The sequence below is a fragment of the Heptranchias perlo genome, chromosome 1, assembly GCF_035084215.1.
Source record: "Heptranchias perlo isolate sHepPer1 chromosome 1, sHepPer1.hap1, whole genome shotgun sequence".
Lineage (NCBI taxonomy): Eukaryota > Metazoa > Chordata > Chondrichthyes > Hexanchiformes > Hexanchidae > Heptranchias > Heptranchias perlo.
In genome coordinates, this window is record NC_090325.1 from 138,753,310 (window position 1) to 138,775,492 (window position 22,183).

General features: G+C 42.7%; 1 protein-coding gene across 1 annotated transcript; it reads left to right on the forward strand.

The window, feature by feature from the left end:
- The first annotated feature begins 15,876 nt into the window (after positions 1 to 15,876).
- On the forward strand, positions 15,877 to 21,860 carry fgg (fibrinogen gamma chain). Its single transcript, XM_067991652.1, has 9 exons — positions 15,877 to 16,019; positions 16,119 to 16,160; positions 16,268 to 16,451; positions 16,575 to 16,659; positions 17,280 to 17,410; positions 18,142 to 18,275; positions 18,368 to 18,552; positions 19,825 to 20,105; positions 21,270 to 21,860. The coding sequence occupies exons 1-9, from the start codon at positions 15,948 to 15,950 to the stop codon at positions 21,452 to 21,454; spliced, it is 1,299 nt and encodes a 432-aa protein (XP_067847753.1). The 5' UTR covers positions 15,877 to 15,947; the 3' UTR covers positions 21,455 to 21,860.
- The last annotated feature ends 323 nt before the right edge of the window (positions 21,861 to 22,183 follow it).

The window sequence follows — 22,183 nt, forward strand, 5'->3', positions numbered from 1 at the left end:
GCCGCAGCCAGCAACAGGCCCAACTCATAGAGACTGAATAATAGCTCAATCTTAGGAGTCTCTCAATGATACATACCAGCCACCTCACAGGCTTCAACCATGAGATTAGCACTGAGAAGAAGCACGAGATTATGTAGTACAGCACACACACACAGGGGTTGATCTTGACTTCGTGTGATAGTGTAAAACGGGTGATAGTGAGTTGGCAGCCCATTTTACATTTCTCCTGATTTTTAATTTCCATTGAAGTCAATGGCTTCCTTCCATTGGGTCTGTTCCCATCCTCTCTCCCAATCATTCATGTATTCTCCATTCCTTTGCCCCCATCTTGTTCCCTGCCCATTCACGTTCCCACTACTCATTCCCTTTCCTACTATTGCTACACATATCTCTTCCCCTTTGAACCACCCACTCAACCCCTTTGTCTTCCCACCCCTCTTGCCCTACTGTCATTCACCCTTAACCATCCATCCACTTTTTCCATTCCAACTCACTTTCCCCAGGGGTGGGTGCTAAGATGCCAGAATACCCTCATGTTCAACCAGTTTTCCTCCTCCCCCCTCTCCAATTCTCCATTCTTATCTGTTTCCCTCAAAGAGACTTCGTTTGCTTTCAAAATTCAAGTTGCTTTTTAAAAAAAATCAAATTGAATGAGGAAAGAAACTGCCTGTCTGCCTTTCTCTCTATTTCTTTCTTTATTTCTTTCTCTCTCTCTCTCTCTTCCCCCTCTCTGTCTCATAGATGTTAGAAATTAGAATTTCTGTCTCACTGGTCTAAGTAATTAGCAATGACCTTTTCTAATTACCAGGTGCAGATAATAAGTTGGAGATAAAACACTGGTGGAAATAATCAGTTGGCTTCAAATTTCAACTTTTTATGAAAATTGAAGTAAAATTAAATGATGGAAGCTCACTCTCATCCCTCTCACAGACTCTTTCCCTCTCTTCCTCACTTAGCTTAATACACTTTTTAAAGTTTTAGAACACAAAACAAAAGCTACAATAGGTGCGTAATCAGAACATTGTCAATTTTATTGCTCACTCTGTCTCACACACAAACACACAAAACCACTAAGGGCCAGAATGTGTTGTCAAAGTAACGGTGAGGGTAATGGCGCTCACCTGTTATTCATGTGTAAATGGTACAGCAACTTCAGGTGAGGAGCAGATGTGCGGTTAAATGCCAATATCCAAAAGTTGCTGTCTGAGTTTCGCAGCTCTGCTGTTAGCTTCATAAAAACGGCATTTCATTGTCTGCCTCACCATTGAAATGCATTGATTGGCGTGAAGTTGCTGCATTTGCACGGTAGATACAAACTAAACCTGCCACAGATATTTAGGGCTATTAATTAGTAGTGTACGTACCCTTTTAACGACATGATAATTGTTAACTACTGCTGATCAACCTCTCTGGCACTAAAAATTAACTATTACAAGTGTGGAGTCTCATTCCTTCAGGTTTTGAATTTTTCAGGGAGATTTTAAAAAATGTCAAATTTTAAATTAAAAATGTTTTTTTCTTACTTTTCCTTTCTGTCTCTTTTTTCTCTCTCTTAATCCAATCTTTCTTTCCCTCTATTTATTTCTCTTTCTCTACCTGATTTGACATTGAATTCACCCACTCTAATTTACACTCCCTTCTCAGTCCTTCTGCTGTTTATTTCCCAATCCTTAAATCTGATTGATTAAGGAGATGCCCTGTTACTTGCCCTCTTCACTCAGGCCCCAGATGCCCTGTTTCCCTCGCTGCCCTGTTATCAGCTCACACTTTCAGCAACTTTGTGGGCAAAATATTTTGAGCTGAAGGGTGCAGGGGGAACTCTCACTAACGGCAGATGCCCTGTTACAGCAAAATCTGGCCCTATAAATTTTACCTCATTAAGCTTTAGAAATTTGTCTTGTTTTTCAAAGTTATTTGAAGAAATGTTACTGGGTAGAAAATTCTAGGAGGTAAAGAAAAATATCCCAATAATATGGCTCACTGAACAGTATTGATGCATCCCAGGAAATTAGGTATTGCGCACAATGAGACTACATAATCCAAATTCCCGTCAGAGTCACAACTCTAGACAAATGTATTGGGGCGATTTTGACTTCGGCAATATCAGGAAGGAAAGAAAAGATGATAAGATGAAGATGGATACAGAAGAGGACAGAGTTAGAAGCCAAAAGGAGATTTAAGGGAAAAAAGCAGAGGAGAGTAGAGACAGTAGTAGAAGAGGAGAGACAAAGAGAGAAACAACAGCATGAAGACAGCAGAGATAGGTAAGAAAATGACCATATTCTCCGATTGACCATGTGCAATGCTGTGGGAGAATGAACAAAACAAATATTTCAATGTTTACAATGGATGGAGTACAGTATTTTTGTTTTGTTTGTTAATACAATTTGTGGCTGGTTGTTTTGCAGTCAGGGCACGCCACTACTACAGTCACTAAAAATGCTTGGAGATGTTGCTGCAAAAATTTTTTTTTACATTCTCAGGATGTGGATGTCGTTGGTACGGCTGGCATTTATTGTGCATTCATAGTTGGCCTTGAGAAGGTGGTGGTTTGCTGCTTTCTTGAACCACTGAAATTCTTTGTAGTGGTTTGACATGATTGAGTGGTTTGCTAGGCCACTTGAGAAGGCAGTTAAAAGTCAACCATGTTGGTGTGGAACTGGAGTCACATATAAGCCAGACCAGGCATGGACATTTGTGAACCAGCTGGGTTTTTACAACAATCCAATAGCTTTATGGCCACCTTTTTGCCAATGCCAGCTTTTCATTTCCAGACTGTTTTAACTGAATTCAAATTCTGAAACTGCTATGTCTCTGGCATACAGTTATTGTTATTCCTGTAATTAAAAAGAGAGATAGAACAAGTCCAGGGAACTATAGACCAGTTAGCTTGACATCAGTGGTAGGAAAGACAATGGAATCTTCACTCAAAGATGTAATAGAAAAACATCTAGAGATTATCTAGAGATAATAAAGAATAATCAGCATGGATTTCAGAAGGGACAGTCATGCTTGACCAACCTTATTTAATTCTTTGAAGAAGTAACAGAAAGGGTAGACAACAGAATTTTTGGATTAAATTTGGATTTTCAAAAGGCCTTCAATAAGGTGCCACATTGTAGAATCCTGACTACTGTCAGAGCATGAGGAGACGGGACAGGTAGCAGAATGGATAGCAAGCTGGCTACAAAACAGAAAACAGAGTAAGGGTTAAGGGTAGCTATTCAGATTGGCAAAAGGTGGGAAGTGGTGTTCCACACGGATTGGTGCTGGGACCACCATTGTTCACAATTTACATTAACGATTTGCATTCGGGAATCAGAAGTACAATTTCAAAATTTGTGGACTACGCCAAATTTGGGTGTATGGTTAATACAAAGGAAGAATGCATCAAAATGCAAGAAGACGTTAATAAACTTGCAGAATGGGCGTGTAATTGACAAATGAATTTCAATATAGACAAGTGTGAGGTGGTGCATTTTAGTAGGAAGAATAAGGAGACCACATACTGCCTGTATAATAAGAGCCTAAATGAGATAGAGGAGCAAGGGCATCTAGGGGTACAGATACACAAATCGCTAAAAGTAGCGACACGGGTTAATAAGGGCATAAAAAAGGCAAATCAAGCAGTAGGGTTCATTTCTAGGGAGATAGAATTGAAAAACAGAGAAGTTATGTTAAATTTGTATAGTCCGTTGATTAGACCACACTTGGAGTATTGTGCACAGTTATGGTCTCCATATTATAGAAAGGTTATAGAGGCTTTGGAGAGGATGCAAAAAAGATTGACTAGGATGATACCAGAACTGAGAGGATATACTTATAAGGAAAGGTTGAATAGGCTGGGGCTCTTTTCTCTAGAAAAGAGAAGGCTGAGGGCTGACCTGATGGAGGTCTTTAAGGTAATGAAAGGGTTTGACAGGGTAGACATAGAGAAAATGTTTCCATTTTGTGGGGGAGTCCTAAACTAGAGGTCATCAATAGTCACTAATAAATCCAACAGGAAATTCAGGAGAAACTTCTTTACCTAAAGAGTGGTACAAATGTGGAATGCACTACCACAAGGAGTAGTTGGGGCAAATAGTATAGATGTATTTAAGGGAAAGCTAGAGAAACACATGAGGGAGAAAGGACTAGAAGGGTATGCTGATAGGGTTAGATGAAGTAGGGAAGGAGGAGGCTCAAGTGGAGCATAATCGCCGGCACAGATCAGTTGGGCTGAATGGCCTGTTTCTGTACTGTAGTTTCGATGTAACTTGATGTTTTCTGAATTGTTAGTCCGGGCCTCTGGATTACCAGTCTAGCAACATAATCACTACACTAACTTATCCAGTATTGGCCATGTGTTGGTTGTACACAGTGGCCTTGAATTTCCATGAGGTTTGCCCTGATCTCCTGTCATACCTTTGGCAGGAGATCGGCAGAACTCCCCAAGAAACAGCATTATCAGCCATTTTCAGCTAACTATGTTGCTTCCCTGGGGCTTCCACTTGTCTCCTGCTGGAGTTACAGCAAGAGATCAAGACAATTCCCACAGAAATTCAAGGCTAGCTTGCTTTAGGTTCTGCAGTTGCATCTCCCTGGTATTTTGAATGACCCAATAGTCATACTTAACCATATGATGAGTTAGTGTTAAATAGCTTGTGAGTCATCTGTTTGAGACCCTACCTGAGAGTATGGAGAACCTTTTGGAAGTTGCTCAGCTTGTCATATTGCTGATTGCTTAACCTGCTTAATTGGTCCAGAATTCTTTGAATGCTATCAAACTCACCAAAAAGCTTAGTATCATTAGCAACATTTTGTGATATTAATTATTACAACTGTCCTTGTCCCTATCACTTATGAATAGGCCTTCTGAGTTTTGGATTTTATTTTTTCTTAAATTGGGGCAAAAATACAGATGAAATTATCTGCAATCAAATACATGCTATGTCAGGTTAAAAAAAATCCTGATATTTTCCTCTTTCTGTTAGTCTTAATGAATTTATAAACATATTTATAAATAACACATTCACAAATCCATTAGACCTAACGCAGAGAAAAATATCGGAAAATGTTGCCAATCAGAAAACTTTTCCTTTAAGTGGGAAATCTCAAGTAGAAAGAACAACAACAGATGATAAAGTGAATCAATTAATAAGAATCTATTTTTTGCGGCAAGGAGGGAGGCAAATGGCCATGTGAAGTGAGTCATCCTACTCATTGATAACAAGGGAGAGGGCAGCACCATTCCATCTTACAATTTTGATCAGCTTGAAGACAATGTGTGTTTAAGGATTTTATTGATTTAACCCTAGTTTTGGAATTCACCTTTTGGAGGGTAAACACTAGGATTAAACCCTAAAATCAGAAAGCTTACATATATTATAGATTCTGAGCTAAAATCACTGGCTACAGAAATTTGTCTACAGACTTCATTGATAAAGACAAATGTGAAAAATGCATTTAAGACCAGTCATTTTCTGATCACTTATAAAGTTGGCATCATCAACCTTAAGTAGCTCACCCACTTTGAGGAAAATGCCATGCAGCTCATGGGGAGGCACTCAGCTCTTGCTATGGGAGATGGCAAGGTGAGTGGTATCTTGCTGACGTCAGGTTAGTGACTGAGCACGTGTACTGTCGCCCTGGCATTCCTGTGAAGCACCACATAGCCACAGCCACAGCCTCCTCTGTCTCCTTAATCTCAAGGGGGTGATGCTCACCCATTCTTAATTTCTACCCTCCTTTCCTGCAGATCCACCATAGCAACAGGGAGCACAGGAAGAGGAAGATGGTGGTGAAGAAATTGACGAGGATCAAGCCACCCAGGAGTTGAAGCTGCATGATACTGCTGGCTCTCGGGACAGCGGCATATGCCAGGCCTCCAGCCGACCCCTCAGATCACTACACTAGAGGAATGTGGGAGGTGACAGCAAGCTGACAAGGAGCAAGCTGCCCTTGAGATGAGAGTCACCTCTGTCCCATGACCCTTTTGTAGAGCATGAGCAGCCAAACACCTCCCATGATCCTGGCCCTCAGGTGGTACCTAGAAGAAGGTTGAGAATAGGTTAAAGAAAAAGGCACTTATAGCCACCCGGGAAACTATGGTGTGAAGAAAGAGTAGGTTGATTGTGTGCACTTTGGAATTCACTGCAATAAAATAGAACAGGCACTGATATGGTGCATTGTTCCTGATGGAAGTTGGAGTCACTTCTGTGGTGGTGATGTCTTTACTGATGTGATCGGTACACTCATGTAGGAGCAAATGGGCTGCTGTGTTGTCATGTGATAACATGGGTAGTGGTTTGGGGGAATGTCCTGTTATTGGTAAAGTGGGGGGATAGAAGTTGGTCTTTGTTCCACAGAAGAGAAGACTTCAGTGTTGAGATGTGCTGTGATGCCTCTTGCAGTAAATGCTGCCTAAGTCTCCTTTGCTCCATCCTGAGGTGCCGCTGCCTATCCATGCTAATGGCACAGAAGAATATGCCCATAGGGAATGCCATCCTTGCTCCTTAGAAGCCCCAACCGTGGGTAGAGGGTAGGGATCTGAATATCCGCTGGTGGTCTGACCCTCAGAAGCAAGTGCAGGTGTCTGTAGAATCATAGAATCATAGAAGTTTACAACATGGAAACAGGCCCTTCGGCCCAACATGTCCATGTCGCCCAGTTTATACCACTAAGCTAGTCCCAATTGCCTGCACTTGTCCCATATCCCTCTATACCCATCTTACCCATGTAACTGTCCAAATGCTTTTTAAAAGACAAAATTGTACCCGCCTCTACTACTGCCTCTGGCAGCTCGTTCCAGACACTCACCACCCTTTGAGTGAAAAAATTGCCCCCCTGGACCCTTTTGTATCTCTCCCCTCTCACCTTAAATCAATGCCCCCTCGTTATAGACTCCCCTACCTTTGGGAAAAGATTTTGACTATCTACCTTATCTATGCCCCTCATTACTTTATAGACTTCTATAAGATCACCCCTAAACCTCCTACTCTCCAGGGAAAAAAGTCTCAGTCTATCCAACCTCTCCCTATAAGTCAAACCATCAAGTCCCGGTAGCATCCTAGTAAATCTTTTCTGCACTATTTCTAGTTTAATAATATCCTTTCTATAATAGGGTGACCGAACTGTACACAGTATTCCAAGTGTGGCCTTACTAATGTCTTGTACAACTTCAACAAGACATCCCAACTCCTGTATTCAATGTTCTGACCAATGAAACCAAGCATGCCGAATGCCTTCTTCACCACCCTATCCACCTGTGACTCCACTTTCAAGGAGCTATGAACCTGTACTCCTAGATCTCTTTGTTCTATAACTCTCCCCAACGCCCTACCATTAACGGAGTAGGTCCTGGCCCGATTCGATCTCCCAAAATGCATCACCTCACATTTATCTAAATTAAACTCCATCTGCCATTCATCGGCCCACTGGCCCAATTTATCAAGATCCCGTTGCAATCCTAGATAACCTTCTTCACTGTCCACAATGCCACCAATCTTGGTGTCATCTGCAAACTTACTAACCATGCCTCCTAAATTCTCATCCAAATCATTAATATAAATAACAAATAACAGCGGACCCAGCACCGATCCCTGAGGCACACCGCTGGTCACAGGCCTCCAGTTGGAAAAACAACCCTCTACAACCACCCTCTGTCTTCTGTCGTCAATCCAATTTTGTATCCAATTGGCTACCTCACCTTGGATCCCGTGAGATTTAACCTTATGTAACAACCTACCATGCGGTACCTTGTCAAAGGCTTTGCTAAAGTCCATGTAGACCACGTCTACTGCACAGCCCTCATCTATCTTCTTGGTTACCCCTTCAAAAAACTCAATCAAATTTGTGAGACATGATTTTCCTCTCACAAAACCATGCTGACTGTTCCTAATCAGTCCCTGCCTCTCCAAATGCCCGTAGATCCTGTCTCTCAGAATACCCTCTAACAACTTACCCACTACAGATGTCAGGCTCACCTGTCTGTAGTTCCCAGGCTTTTCCCTGCCGCCCTTCTTAAACAAGGGCACAACATTTGCTACCCTCCAATCTTCAGGCACCTCACCTGTAGCTGTCGATGATTCAAATATCTCTGCTAGGGGACCCGCAATTTCCTCCCTAACCTCCCATAACGTCCTGGGATACATTTCATCAGGTCCCGGAGATTTATCTACCTTGATGCGCGTTAAGACTTCCAGCACCTCCCTCTCTGTAATATGTACACTCCTCAAGACATCATGATTTATTTCCCCAAGTTCCCTAACATCCATGCCTTTCTCAACCGTAAATACCGATGTGAAATATTCATTTAGGATCTCACCTATCTCTTGTGGTTCCGCACATAGATGACCTTGTTGATCCTTAAGAGGCCCTACTCTCTCCCTAGTTACTCTTTTGCCCTTTATGTATTTGTAGAAGCTCTTTGGATTCTCCTTTGCCTTATCTGCCAAAGCAATCTCATGTCCCCTTTTTGCCCTCCTGATTTCTCTCTTAACTCTACTCCGGCAATCTCTATACTCTTCAATAAAGTGTTTCCGACTTTCAGAAATCTGCATTAAAAGATCTGCAGACACTTCTCTGTCAGGATCACCTCACTTCTGGCAGTATCAGCTGATCCTGGTAGCAGCTGTGCCTCAGAGAGCCAGGTATAACTTACCTCAAGTGCATTGATGGGGTAAAACCAGGAAATATGCATCTACAACATTGCTGGCTGACAGGCCAGTGGCAACTTGGTGGGTGCATTGCAGAACAGCTCCAGTAGCCCAATGAAACTTGGGGGGAAACTTTTAAAGGCACTCGAGTGCTAGAAACGTTTTCCACATGAGTTTCAGCCTTGGCTCGGTGGTAGCACTCTCAATTCTGAGTCAGAAGATTGAGTTCAAGCCCCTCTCCAGACACTTGAGCACATAATCTAGGCACATAATCTAATCAGTGCAGTGCTGAGGGAGGGCTACACTAATGGAATTACCATCTTTCTGATGAGACATTAAACCGAGGCCTTGTCTGCCCTCTCACGTGGACGTAAATGGTCCCAAGGTATGATTCAAAGAAGAGCAAGGGACTTCTTCCAGCCAACATTCATCCCTCAACCAACCTCACTAAAAAAACAGACTAATTGGTCATTCAACTCATGGTTGTTTGTGGAACCTTGCTGTGTGAAAATTGGCTGCTGCATTTGCTTACAAAACAACAATGTTGACATTTCAAAAGTCGTTAGTTGAAAGGCGCTATATAAATCAATTTTTTTCTTATTTCTTTACTGGAAAATTTCCCAACGCTGTTCCAGCGCCACTAATGCACCAAAAATGGAAAGAAACTTCACCCCCAAAGCATTATTCTGCTGCTAACATGGAGCAGTGTCCCTTTAAAGCCCCAACGGCCAATTGCTTTAATTAAGCACATCATGAGCTCAATAAGAGTATGGTAAAGCTGATTTTCCTTTGCTTTGTGTCCGGGGAATACTTATTTCCCAGGCGCAAAGCAAAGGAAAAAAGTGAGGTGTTGAGTCTCTGCCACCTTCGCATTGTTTGGAGACATCCTGAACATCTCCTGGGAGCAGGTAGATTGTTTGCGCCTACAGCAAGCGCATGCATGCAAATGAGATGGGAGTGATGTAACAGCACCTCCTGCCTTATTTTCTTTCAGGTACACCCAAAATGCAGAGGTACCCTGAGGTTGGTGTTAGGCCTTTTGCCTAGCCCTGCTCAGATTAGAAGATATAAGGAGCAGGCAGCAAGGTCGGGTCACCTTTTTTTTACATTGATCTTTGGTGCTGGAGGCCTTCTGGTTGAATTTTGTGCAGGAATCTCAGGTCTGCAACAGCAGTTGGATTTCTGCCCCATTCCCAGGCCTAAGGCCCAGCCAAAGGACAGACCTGCACATAGGATGCTTGGAGCATAGACAATACGGACTGGTTCAGTCTTGTACACTCATCTGACTTGCACCCAGGCCAGTTGCGAAAGAAAGAGGAAAATCGGTACTCTTTGGTGCATCCTTAGGTCCATTTTCTTCTGAATGGCAGCTGGGTTGTAAATCTCTGGCTCCTCCCCAAGGTCAGAAAAAAAGCAGAATCCAACTGGCTTTCTTTCTCATTTGTAACAAAGTATAACACTTTGAAATTAATGAATTTTGTGTGACAGACTCATTACATATTTATGTAAATCTATATATTTGCATTTCTTTGCATTTGATTTTGGAATAACCTATTGGCCCTAACGGACTATGCTAGATACAAATCATAATGCTTGTGAAAGAAGGGATTGGGAATGACTTTTGAGCTTAGGTCGACAGCAGGCAATAAGAGTGGCATCAATAAAAGTTGGTGGATAGGATTGGTAGGGATGTGGAAACTTTCATGCTGTTGCAGGATTTAAACTCCCGCAACAGCATAAAGGACCTGGCAGCATAACATAACAAGAGGAAGGTGTAATAGCAGCTATGCCTGCTTCTGGGCATTGTGCATCAAATTTTAACAACAGTGAGGTTGTGGTCCTCTTGCGGGAGATAAGGATGAAGAGGGATGGCCTGTTTGTGGTGCGGAGCCATTGAGAGCATTAGCGATACGTGTCACCTCCAACACCTCCCAGAGAGCTGTGCAATGCAGGAAAAAGTTTAATGACTTAATGAGAATGGACAAGGTAAGAGAAATCATCCACAGCTTCCAAAAACCACTGTGTTTTCATATGCATTATTCCTTCATCACCTACCTACAGTGTTCCAGGGATAATAATAAGATCATGGCTGATCTTTGGCCTCAACTCCACTTTCCTGCCTGATCCCCATATCCCTTGATTCCCCTAGAGTCCAAAAATCTATTGATCTCTGCCTTGAATATATTCAATGACTCAGCATCCACAGCCCTCTGGGGTAGAGAATTCCAAAGAGTCACAACCGTCTGAGTGAATAAATTCCTCTTCATCTCAGTCTTAAATGGCCGACCCCTTACCCTGTGACTATGCCAGCCAGGGGAAACAACCTCTCAGCACCTACCCTGTCAAGCCCTCTCAGAATCATATATGTTTCAATGAGATCACCTCTCATTTTTCTAAACTCCATAGAGTATAGGCCCATTCTACTCAACCTCTCCTCATAGGACCACCCTATCATCCCAGGAATCAATCTAGTGAACCTTTGTTGCACCGCCTCTAAGGCAAGTACATCCTTCCTTAGATAAGGAGACCAAAACTATATGCAGTACTCCATGTGTGTACTCACCAAAGCCTTGTACAATTGTAGCAAGACTTCCTTACTCTTGTACTCCAACCCCCTTGCAATAATGCCATTTGCCTTCCTAGTTGCTTGCTGACCTGCATGCTAACTTTTTGTGTTTCTTGTACGAGGACACCCAGATCTCTCCGAACACCAACATTTAATAGTTTCTCACCATTTAAAAAATATTCTGTTTTTCTATTCTTCCTACCAAAGTAAAGAAGCTCACATTTCCCCACATTATACTCCATCTGCCACCTTCTTGCCCACCCACTTAACCTGTCTATATCCCTTTGCAGATTCTTTGGGCTCGATTTTCAAAGTACAAAACGGGTGGGTTGGGAGCGGGGGGCATTGAAAATTGTCACCATTTCAGATCCGTCCCCAACCCGCCCATTTCCAGTTTTTATGGGGGTGGGATGAGGGGAGGACAGCCAACCCGCTCCCAGGAGGCAGGTCAGGCCTTAAAACCTTTCAAGGAGGCTTCAGGCCTCCATTTTTAACTAATTCCCCATTTCAACCCCGGGGGGCCGGGATTCCCAGGCCTTCTGTTTTACGCCTCGTTCCCCCCCATCCATACAAACAAAGACTTACCTGCAGACTCGTACTAATGGGTTTCCTGACCTCAAATTGACCCCCTGCCCCCTTCCCGGCTCCGTTTGAAAATTGAGCCCTTTGTGAACTCCTCACAGCTTTCTTTCCCACCTAGCTTTGGATACATTACACTCGGTCCCTTCATCTGAATCATTGTAAATAGCTGAGCCCCAGCACTGATCCTTGCAGTACCCCACTAGTTATAACCTTCCAACATGAAAATGACCCGTTTCTCCCTACTCTCTATTTTCTGTCTGTTAACCAATCCCCTATCCATACCAATATAGTACCCTCAATCTCATGAGCCCTTATTTTGCGCAGCAACCTTTTATGTGGCACCTTATCGAATGCCTTATGGAAATCCAAATATACTACATCCACTGGTTCCCCTTTATCTACCCTGCTAGTTACATCCTCAAAGAACTCCAATAAATTTGTTAAACATGATTTCTCTTTCATAAAACCATATTGACTCTGCCTGATCATATTATGATTTTCTAAGTGCCCTGTTACCACTTCCTTAATAATGGTTTCCAACATTTTCCCGATGACTGATGTCATGCTAACTGGCCTGTAGTTCCGTTTTCTCTCTCCCTGCTCTCTTGAATAGCGGGGTTACATTTGCTACTTTCCAATCCGCTGGGACTGTTCTAGAATCTAGGGAATTCTGGAAGATCATAACCAATGAATCCGCTGTCTCTGCAGCCACCTCTTTTAGAACCCTTGGATGTAGGCCATCAGGTCCAGGGGATTTATCAGCTTTTAGTCCCATTAGTTTCTCCAGTACTTTTTCCCTACTGATATTAATTGTTTTAAGTTCCTTACTCTCATTTGCCCCTTGGTGCCCTAATATTTCTGGTATGCTTTTTGTGTCCTCTATTGTGAAGACAGATTCAAATTTTTGGTTAACGTCTCTGCCATTTCCTTATTCCCCGTTATAATTTCTCCTGTCTCAGCCTCTAAGGGACCAATGTTTACATTTGCTACTCTCTTCCTTTTTACATACTTGTAGAAACTCTTACAATCTGTTTTTATATTTCTTGCTAGTTTACTCTCATATTCTATTTTCTCCCTTTTTATCAATTTTTTACTTACAATGAGCCAAGACCCTTTGTCTCAGGTCCTGCAAACACTGCATCACCCACACCATCATTCACACTTTAGATAGTTGGCATGAGGACATTAGACATCGTGATGTACCGAGTGCACCTGGCCGGTGGGGGGGACTGGAGGGGGTGGGCATGGAAGATGAGTGACCTGACATTCCCGAGCGGATGGTCAGGAGATGTCAGCCCTCATCTGAAGAGTTTGTAGACCCCAATCTTACAGGGCCTGCTATTAATGGAACCCACGCAATCATATGGGCTTCATTCATTGATTCAGTCTCCTTCAGTAACAAGAAAAGGATATCGCTCCCTCAACATCTAGCTTGTATGTGACCACTGACACCAAATCATGCATGTGAATTTGTGGTTTCTGGAGAGCTAACACGACTGATTCATATTGAGAGATATGAATCAATATATCATATTGATTTATATCTCTCAATATGATATGCTTTCAGAGTATCGCACCAATCTGCAGGCACTGCGAATGTCTCTCATCATGTGTAGCACCTGTCTGGCCAACTGCAGGAGTCTGTAGTTAACTTCTGTGGCACTACCACAGAGGACCTGTGAAGCAGGACAAACCTTCTGGCCATTCAAAGTGCTGCCATGGAAGCCTTGGGCCACCGTTTTAAAAGGGATGTCTTTTCTGAATTAGCAACCTGTTGGAGACACCCATGAGACAAGGCTGCACGGCTCTCACTGATACTACTCTGTCTGCACTGCTGTTGGCCTGGTAGAGCATTCCTGTGTTGTGTTCAGTGAGCACCCTGATAACAGAATGGACTTTATTGTTCTTCTGGGTTTGTGGGAAACCATACAAGTATCACCAGCCATGACTGTAGGGGTAGCATTGATTCCCCAGGATCCAGTCAGACACGTGTCATGGTCTTGAATCGGCAGTGGCACTGGTCTTTCAATATGCATCAGTTGTGTTGGCTCCCCGGAAACCACGAATTCACATACATGATTTGGTGTCAGTGGTCACATACAAGCTAGATGTTGAGGGAGTGATATCCTTTTCTTGTTACTGAAGGAGACTGAATCAATGAATGAAGCCCATATGATTGTGTGGGTTCCATTAATGGCCCGTTGGATTTTGGGAAATCTGGCTACTTTAAACTCACGCTGATGCCTCTTATCCATTGGGGAGCTGCTGAAGTCATCAGCCAACACTGCCTGATACACTGGCGAGCTGCTGACTGAGAGATGTTGCAGATATTGCCCAAGGTAGCTTGAAAGGAACCTGTAACAACCTGTGGTTGTAATTTTGACAGCTACCAGCCATGAGTGTGTTATTAATGGTCACAGGTCACCTTGCAATATATGGTACACTCCCAAATGGCTGCCCATGGGAAATGGAGTCTTCCTATGCACTGCTCCTGAATGAGGTGCTGGTAGGATCGGCAGGGTTAATATCTTCTGGCAGTAGGGTACCTCCTCTGTCATCTTACCCACCTGTTTCCTCTGTTGCTCCTCTTCATCTTCCTGTATGACAGCCAGACAGAGGGGGCTTCTCAATGGGAATGCAATAATGGCAAGGTGCAATGGGTAACTCTCACTGAATTTGCAAGGCAGCCAGCAGTGCAAATAAGGTCATAAGTTGTAGAGGCACAAATGAGCAAAGAAAACCCAAAGTTGGATGGGTCAGTTTGCCAGACGAAGCTTAATCAGTGCTGTAGCAAGTTGATGGCACTTCCAGCTTTTCTGCTGCACCCTAGCAATGGGAAACATTTGTTCCTTAGAGGCACCCTCTATATCAGTCAAAAATTAAGGTGCGAGGACAGAAAATGTGAAGCATTAGGTCATGCCTTCATTTATATTTTTACACCAGCAAGTGCACAAGCAATTCCCTTGCCTGTTGTCACTTCCAGTAGAAAATTGTGGAAAAAGTGCAGCAATGGATAGGGGACGCTGCAGAATGTGCCCTTGGCCAACTTCCTGCCTGCGGCTTCTCCATTACATGAAAAAATTAGCAAAGGAAGGGCAAAAATCTAGACTAAGATTTCTGCTCTGATCAAGTTAGACTTTGAGGCCTAAAGAAACAGGCCAAATTAAGTACAGCTCCAGGGTAATAAATAGCTTTCCTCAAGGTCCTTTATGTCGTTTAGGAACGGGCAACCAAAATGTAAACATTCCCTTACTTATAAAATAATATATTATATGTTACATGGCATAATGCACAGCATATGCCATGTAACATATAATATATTATTTTATAATAATATATTATATGTTCCTATAAAACAGCGGCCTAGAAAATGATCTGCGTAGTGCCTATTTTTCAGGCGCTCTCCAGACTACTAAGGCCCCAATATGACGGGTAGGAAGCGCCAGCACCGTCTGTACTCAGGGAAACCAAGCCTAGGCATCGTCTGCTAGGCCCAAGTACCTTACCTGAATGTGGAACTAGGAGGACCAGGAATGCTCCTCCTGATCCCACATTAAAGGAACACATTGCCTCCCTTCCCCCCCATTGCCGCCACTACATCACCACCGTTCCCCCTCCCACATCTTCCCCGAGCCCTGCCTCGATCCCCGGTCGCACGCCCCCACCCTTCCATCCCCAGCCCCGCCATTCCCGGATCTCCGATCCCCATTCAGGCGCCTCCCATGCCCTATTTCTGAGCCAGCATATCCTTCAACTTACTATGAGAAATGCCACAGAAGGTCCATTCGTTTTATATGATTTTTTTAGGCAGGTAAAATATCTTTTTTGTAGTAAATAATTGCATCCCATCTAGATTTAGCTGGCAACTTGAATATGTTATCATATTTTGATTCTATTTTAAGTAAAGTAGAAATCAAAATTTAGTTATTGGCCCATCTTTGATACACACTTCCGTTCTACTAATTATTTACAACAGAGTGGGTGAGTCAGAGGTTATGACCTGATTCACTGTGTGCCCTGGAACTATGGTCCTGTCTCTTTAGCAATCATTGTGAGCTCTTATCTCAACATGCGCATGGGGACTCAATAAGATAAAGCTGCTCTGGGAGACTCAGTTCATTCACTTTGCACAGTGAGAGGGCATCTCTTTTTTGCTTCATATCATGTCAGGGACAAAGAGAAAATTCTTATCCTTCCTGCAGGTTCTGCTGCTTGCATTTTCATCTGCTAAAGCTGTAAGTGAATTTCCAGGAAAGGCTTCACTGAATGATTTGTTCAATTTTGATTTTACTGCTGTGAACATGTGATAATATTCTACTTTACTTTTATAACAGGTTTCACGTGAAGCAGCTTGCTGCATCTTAGACGACCGTTTTGTAAGTAGCAATTCACTATTTTGCCTGACTCACAATCACAAGAAATGTGGCTTTTCTACATGTAAACGCCAATTTTATGCCATTTTCTTTCTGTTGTGACAATTTAGGGAGAATTCTGCCCAACAACATGTGGAGTTACTAACTTTTTTCAAAGGTACAAAACAGAGATTGACTATCAACTTGAGACAATTGAAAATAATTTGGGAAACATTCAAAATCTAACCACTGTAACACAAAATAAGATTGAAACCGTCGAAGAATCCAACACTGTCATTAAGAGACAAAGGCCAGGTAATAATTCCATGTTAACTTTTGTACTGAAGTTGAAATGTCAAGGTACTTATTTAAAGCCATTCAGAATTATTCCCCTGCCAATGTGTGTATGACTTTTACCTGTATTCTTATGTTTTAAAGACACACACATCCAAAGGATTCGCGACATACAGACAGAGATTCTGAGGTTTGAAAGAACCAGTGGGGACAGAGATATTGAAATACAGTAGGTACAAAATTACATTGTTCTGAAAATGAAGAGATCAGGGAAATATACTTGAATTTTTATGTGTAGGCAATCATCTAAAAGGAGACTTATTCTGCTTGTAATTCTTTCGATTTCCCAAGTTTTTTTCCCCGTTGATAAAAAGAGCAAACTGCAAAAGCTGTAAATCTGAAATAAAAACAAAATATGGTGAAAATATACAGCAGGCCATCAGTATCTTAAAGGAGAAAAGACGAGTTATTATTTCGGGATTGATTCCTCGATTGGGTGATCCCAACGAGGAGCGACGCTCACAAGGAGAGCTAGTCAGGAAATCACGGGTCCACAACCTCTTGAATCAACGGATGAAAACTCTGGGGCTCTGGGCCAGCGATTTCCTGACCAGTGCTCCCTGCAAGCCTTTCAATTAGGGAATCAAACCTCCTTTGTCAGAACCCATGAAGGTCTGCACCTGAAACGATAACCTGTATTTTCTCTTTAAAGTTGTTGACTGACCTTCTGTATATTTCCAGCATGTTCTGTTTTGATCTTCATCTGCTGAGATCCTGTTACTATTGTGAATATTGTTGCCTTTCAGCACAGATGATGCATGTAGCTTTATTTTTTAAATTTCTCAACAGGCAATTGGAAGCCATAGTATCATCGAATAATGTTAAAGTCAATCAATTGAAGATACTTACCCAACAACTGCAGGACAGGTGTCGTGAGTCCTGTCAAGACACTGTTCAAATAAATGAAATCACAGGTCAAGGTTAGCATCTCGTTAAATAGTTATATTTGTGTATGTATTGAGATTTTGTTACTGCCATTAATGACTTTAAAGATCACCTCAGAAATGACGTTTCCTCTTCAGGTGGATAGTTTAATATTTTATTATGCTAACTCGCACCAAGTCCCGTTCACCCATCACCCCTCTGCTCACAGGCCTACATTGGCTCCCGGTCCAACAAAGCCTTGAATTTAAAATTCTCATACTTGTGTTCAGATCCTTCCATGGCCTCGCCCCTCCCTATCACTGCAAGCTCCTCCAACCCTACAACCCTCTGCATTCCTCCAATTCTGGCCTTTTGTGCATCCCCAATTTTCATCGCACCACCATTGGTGGCCTTGCCTTCAGTTGTCTAGGCCCCAAGCTTTGGAATTCCCTCCTTATATCTATCCACCTCTTTACCTCTCTTTCCTTCTTTAAGATGCTCCTTTAAACCTACCTCTTTGACCAAGCTTTTGGTCACTTGTCCTAATATCTCTTTATGTGGCTCGGTGTCAAATCTTGCTTGATTACGCTCCCGTGAAGCGCTGCGAGGCATTTTGCTATGTTAAAGGCGCTATATAAACGCAAGTTGTTGTTGTTTATTGTAGTTTCCTTAATTATTAATTTTTCAGCATTTTACCATTGAAAAATATTGAGTTGTTTGGCAAGATGTTACTGTAATTGTAGCTTAATTACAACCAATCAATGAACTATAATGTGATCCTATTCAGACTGCCAAGCTGTCGCTGACAAAGGCGCCACAACAAGTGGCCTGTACTACATCAAGCCACAGAGAGCCCGACAGCAGTTCTTGGTGTATTGTGAGATAGACTCGGCTCGGAGAGGCTGGACCGTGCTTCAAAAGGTATGTTACACCACAGCTAGGTTATTGACAACCAGACTTTTTTAGATGCGAACAAAGGTTCGATCATGCAATGCTCTGCTACTTTATTTCAGCGACTCGATGGCAGTGTGAATTTCTTCAAAAACTGGGTTCAGTATAAGCAAGGGTTTGGATACTTGTCACCTGGTGGTAACACCGAGTTCTGGCTTGGTAATGAGAAGATACATTTAATAACTACACAGCAAGGTGGACCCTATTTGCTCCAAATAAACCTGAAAGACTGGTCAAATCAGCAGAGGTAATGATTGATTTATCCTTATAAACAATAAAATGTATGTGCTTTCATTTATAAGGATTAAAAAGAAAACTTACCCAAAAAAAAGACATTAATGTTTAAAACAACACTTGTGTTTGATGTATCAAATACTTATTATTTAGTTTATTTCGCCACATTTATAGAAACTATTATTTAATTTTATTTCACTTACTTTTGGTGAGGTAGTCTCCTCTCTCTCCTCCTCCTTCCCCCTCCCCCATGTTTCTTATCATTCTCCAATCAAAGGGCGGTCAGTGAATCTCTCTGGCCTTCTGCTAAAATCACTCTGTTACTCCTGCTAGTAACTCAGGCGAGTGACATGGGTTCATTTCTTCTCTGACTTTCTCTTCCTCCCTCTTGGAAGCACGTCACCTCCATTCGACACCTCCCAACAGTCTGGCTGCACCATTTATAGACCGAATGCAGATTTTATGATGCAGTTAGATGCCTAAGTTTTGCATTAATGAGGTGTAGTTTCATATTGCATCGATGCAAATAACTAAGGAGTGAAGTTACCAATCCAATGGCATATCGAATTTTGGCAAGTGATATGACATGTCCTCAAGGTACTGTCTACTACTCTTTTTTTATTCGTTCATGAGATGTGGGCATTGCTGGCGAAGCCGGCATTTATTGCCCATCCCTAATTGCCCTTGAGAAGGTGGTGGTGAGCCGCCTTCTTGAACCGCTGCAGTCCGTGTGGTGAAGGTTCTCCCACAGTGCAGTTAGGTAGGGAGTTCCAGGATTTTGACCCAGCGACGATGAAGGAACGGCAATATATTTCCAAGTCAGGATGGTGTGTGACTTGGAGGGGAACGTGCAGGCGGTGTTGTTCCCATGTGTCTCCTGCCCTTGTCCTTCTAGGTGGTAGAGGTCACAGGTTTGGGAGGTGCTGGCGAAGAAGCCAAAGTCATTTAATTACCTGATAATTTGATATTTTTTGAACACTGAATTTGCTTTTTGCTGGCTAATTCAAAATTCTAGCACCAAAAACAACTGAATCATCAGGAGCAGATTGTGGTCTTAAACCACTTCAGCTTCACAGTGGCTGTGGACTTTTTGAATTACATAGTTAAACTTTTTATTTTTGCAAAGACCCAATTGTCTTTTTGGCTCTTCACTGCACTAAACATTTAACAGACATTTGGACGCCAGTGTGTGGAGCTCGATTCTATGTAGGTGTGCTTATACCAAAAAGGACAGAGGATGGTCTCTCTATCTGCTCAATGCTTACCATTTTTTCTTCCCCTCCAGATATGCTCAGTATATGGATTTTAAATTGGGAAGTGAGGAGGACAAATATCGTTTGCGTTACAGCTTTTACGAGGGTGGAGATGCTGGCGATGCCTTTGATGGTGTCGACTTTGGTGACGATCCCAGTAGTAAATTCTATACAGCACATAATGGGATGCAGTTTAGCACGGTTGACGTTGATAATGATAGGTACGCTGACGCCAACTGTGCTGCACAGGATCAATCTGGCTGGTGGATGAACAGGTGCCATGCAGCACATCTTAATGGCAGATATCACAAAGGTAAAACTTCTCTCACCGACAATGCAGTGACATGAACATTAGAACAGGCTGCTCATGGAATTGACTAAAAAGCAATTCTTTGCAAAAGAAATGCTATCCCTGATGTAAGGTCAGGGCTAGGTTTTCAGAAGTACACATGGCTATTGCACCATTACCATTGTTTTGTCGTGAAAAGAAAATGGAAATAATCACTGCAAAGGCTTGTTGAAATATTATACTCATATCGTGGTAGTTCTTGCAGTATAGCAACAAAGTCCCCCATTCAAAGGCGCTCGGTTTGAGTTCCAGGTAAAGCTGACATTTGGCTGCACTAAATGCATGCTCAATGTTTTGGTTCTCAGACAGACCATTAAATATAGAATCTGATGGTACTCCAGCACAAAATCTGAGGAGCAAAATCAGCAGGGAGAACTATTCCATTATAGGTGCCTTGTAAAATCAATGACAAAATGATGTTAAAGTCAGCTGTGGAGAAGCTTGAAATCTAACTAACTGCAGAGTGCACAAGCACTCAAACAGGCGCTCCATTGCTGCTTGCCAGTTGAGGGAGGGTGTGAAATCGTCTGGTTCCCATGCTGACCTGCCTTGCAAGTCGAGCCTGGGAGGTTGGGTGATCCATGGGTGGGGGAGGTAAGGGCATGGCAGTGGGCCAGAGTTTTTTTTTGGCCCAGGAGGAGCACACTGGCCCCTCGAATATTAAAAATTTAAATTTCCTCAGCCATTTTGAGCAGCTTACAGCGGTCCCTTTATGAATGTTGATTAGGTCACTCAACACGTGGTACAAATGGGCAAAGTGTGCATAGTGCAAGCTGTGTCCATTTATATCTGAAAATTGCAACCGCAATACGAGCCCAATTTGCATATTTAAACAGGGTCCCGTTGGAAGGAGACGGGCAGGCTGCTTAGCTACCTACAGGCCTGCATGATGCAGTTTTCAGGCGGGCTTTCGACGTCAATAGGTCAACCAAAGTTCCTCCCCCCCAACCCCGAATTTTCAATTATATCTTATATTTATGATGTGTGCCTTCAGAAGAGAAACTGGGAAAGAGAACATAAACAACACTTTGGGATTCACTACTCAGGGTTTCAGTTTTCATTATACTACCATAGCCATGGTGTCGAATAATCGTTATTGAAAGATGTTCATTTTTGCCTTTGTTTCAGGTGGATTTTACACAGCAGATCAGACGGCAAGTAAATATGATGATGGCATTATCTGGGCAACATGGCATGATCGCTGGTACTCCCTTAAAGAGACCACAATGAAAATCATGCCGTACAAGAAATATAGAGATTCACAAAGGACCGGACAAACAGAACAAGCTCAAAGTCACAGAGGCGATTATTAATGGATTCAAATAAAATCATCTTCTTATCCATGACATAATATAGCTTCCAGTTTATCATGTTGTGAATACTTTGAAATTGTGTAACACTCACAGCAAAAGTAAACATGCTGTACGCTGACATTAAAATGGCTGAGACCAGAGTAAAGGGTCCATTGGGTTCCAACCCAAAATTCTGTCTTTACTTTTTTTGGTTGCCAACAAATGTGTTGTCACGCATTTCTAGCACAGACGTCCAGCAGTGACAACTTATTTTTTTTAGGGGTGATTCGACAAATGGGCAATGCCAAATCCTGGAATCATTCCTATTTATCTCTACTATTTGATTCACTGCCATTTCTCTTCCGTGTCTGGCAGCTTTGTACTTTCTTTGGGTGCCTTTATAAATAAAATCATGATTTTTCTCAAATTCTGAGCTTTGACATCTGTTTTTAAAAGAAAAGCTCCAATTTTAACTCAGGGCAGGAATCGGGCGGGCGGGGGCACAGTTGAGTGGCAAACTCTCCTGACCTCGGCGATTTTATCTCCCGGGCCTCACCTGCATAGCCCTGGTCCATTAACAACCTGAAACCGGCAGGAAGTGGCAGATGGCTTGTGGGCAGCGGAATGTCGGGTGGCAGGAAGCTGCTGGTGGGGACTGAAGGAACGGGCCCCGACATTGAGGTGAGTCACAGGGAGAGGATTTCGGAAAGGCCCCGTGATCCGGAAGAGGGGGAGCCAGGGCCAAGGGAG

Coding starts and splice junctions, on each gene's coding strand:
- fgg (XM_067991652.1), top strand. CDS start 15,948: ATGTCAGGGACAAAGAGAAAATTCTTATCCTTCCTGCAGGTTCTGCTG. Junction 16,020..16,118: donor CATTTTCATCTGCTAAAGCT/GTAAGTGAATTT, acceptor CTTTTATAACAG/GTTTCACGTGAAGCAGCTTG. Junction 18,276..18,367: donor GCTGGACCGTGCTTCAAAAG/GTATGTTACACC, acceptor ACTTTATTTCAG/CGACTCGATGGCAGTGTGAA.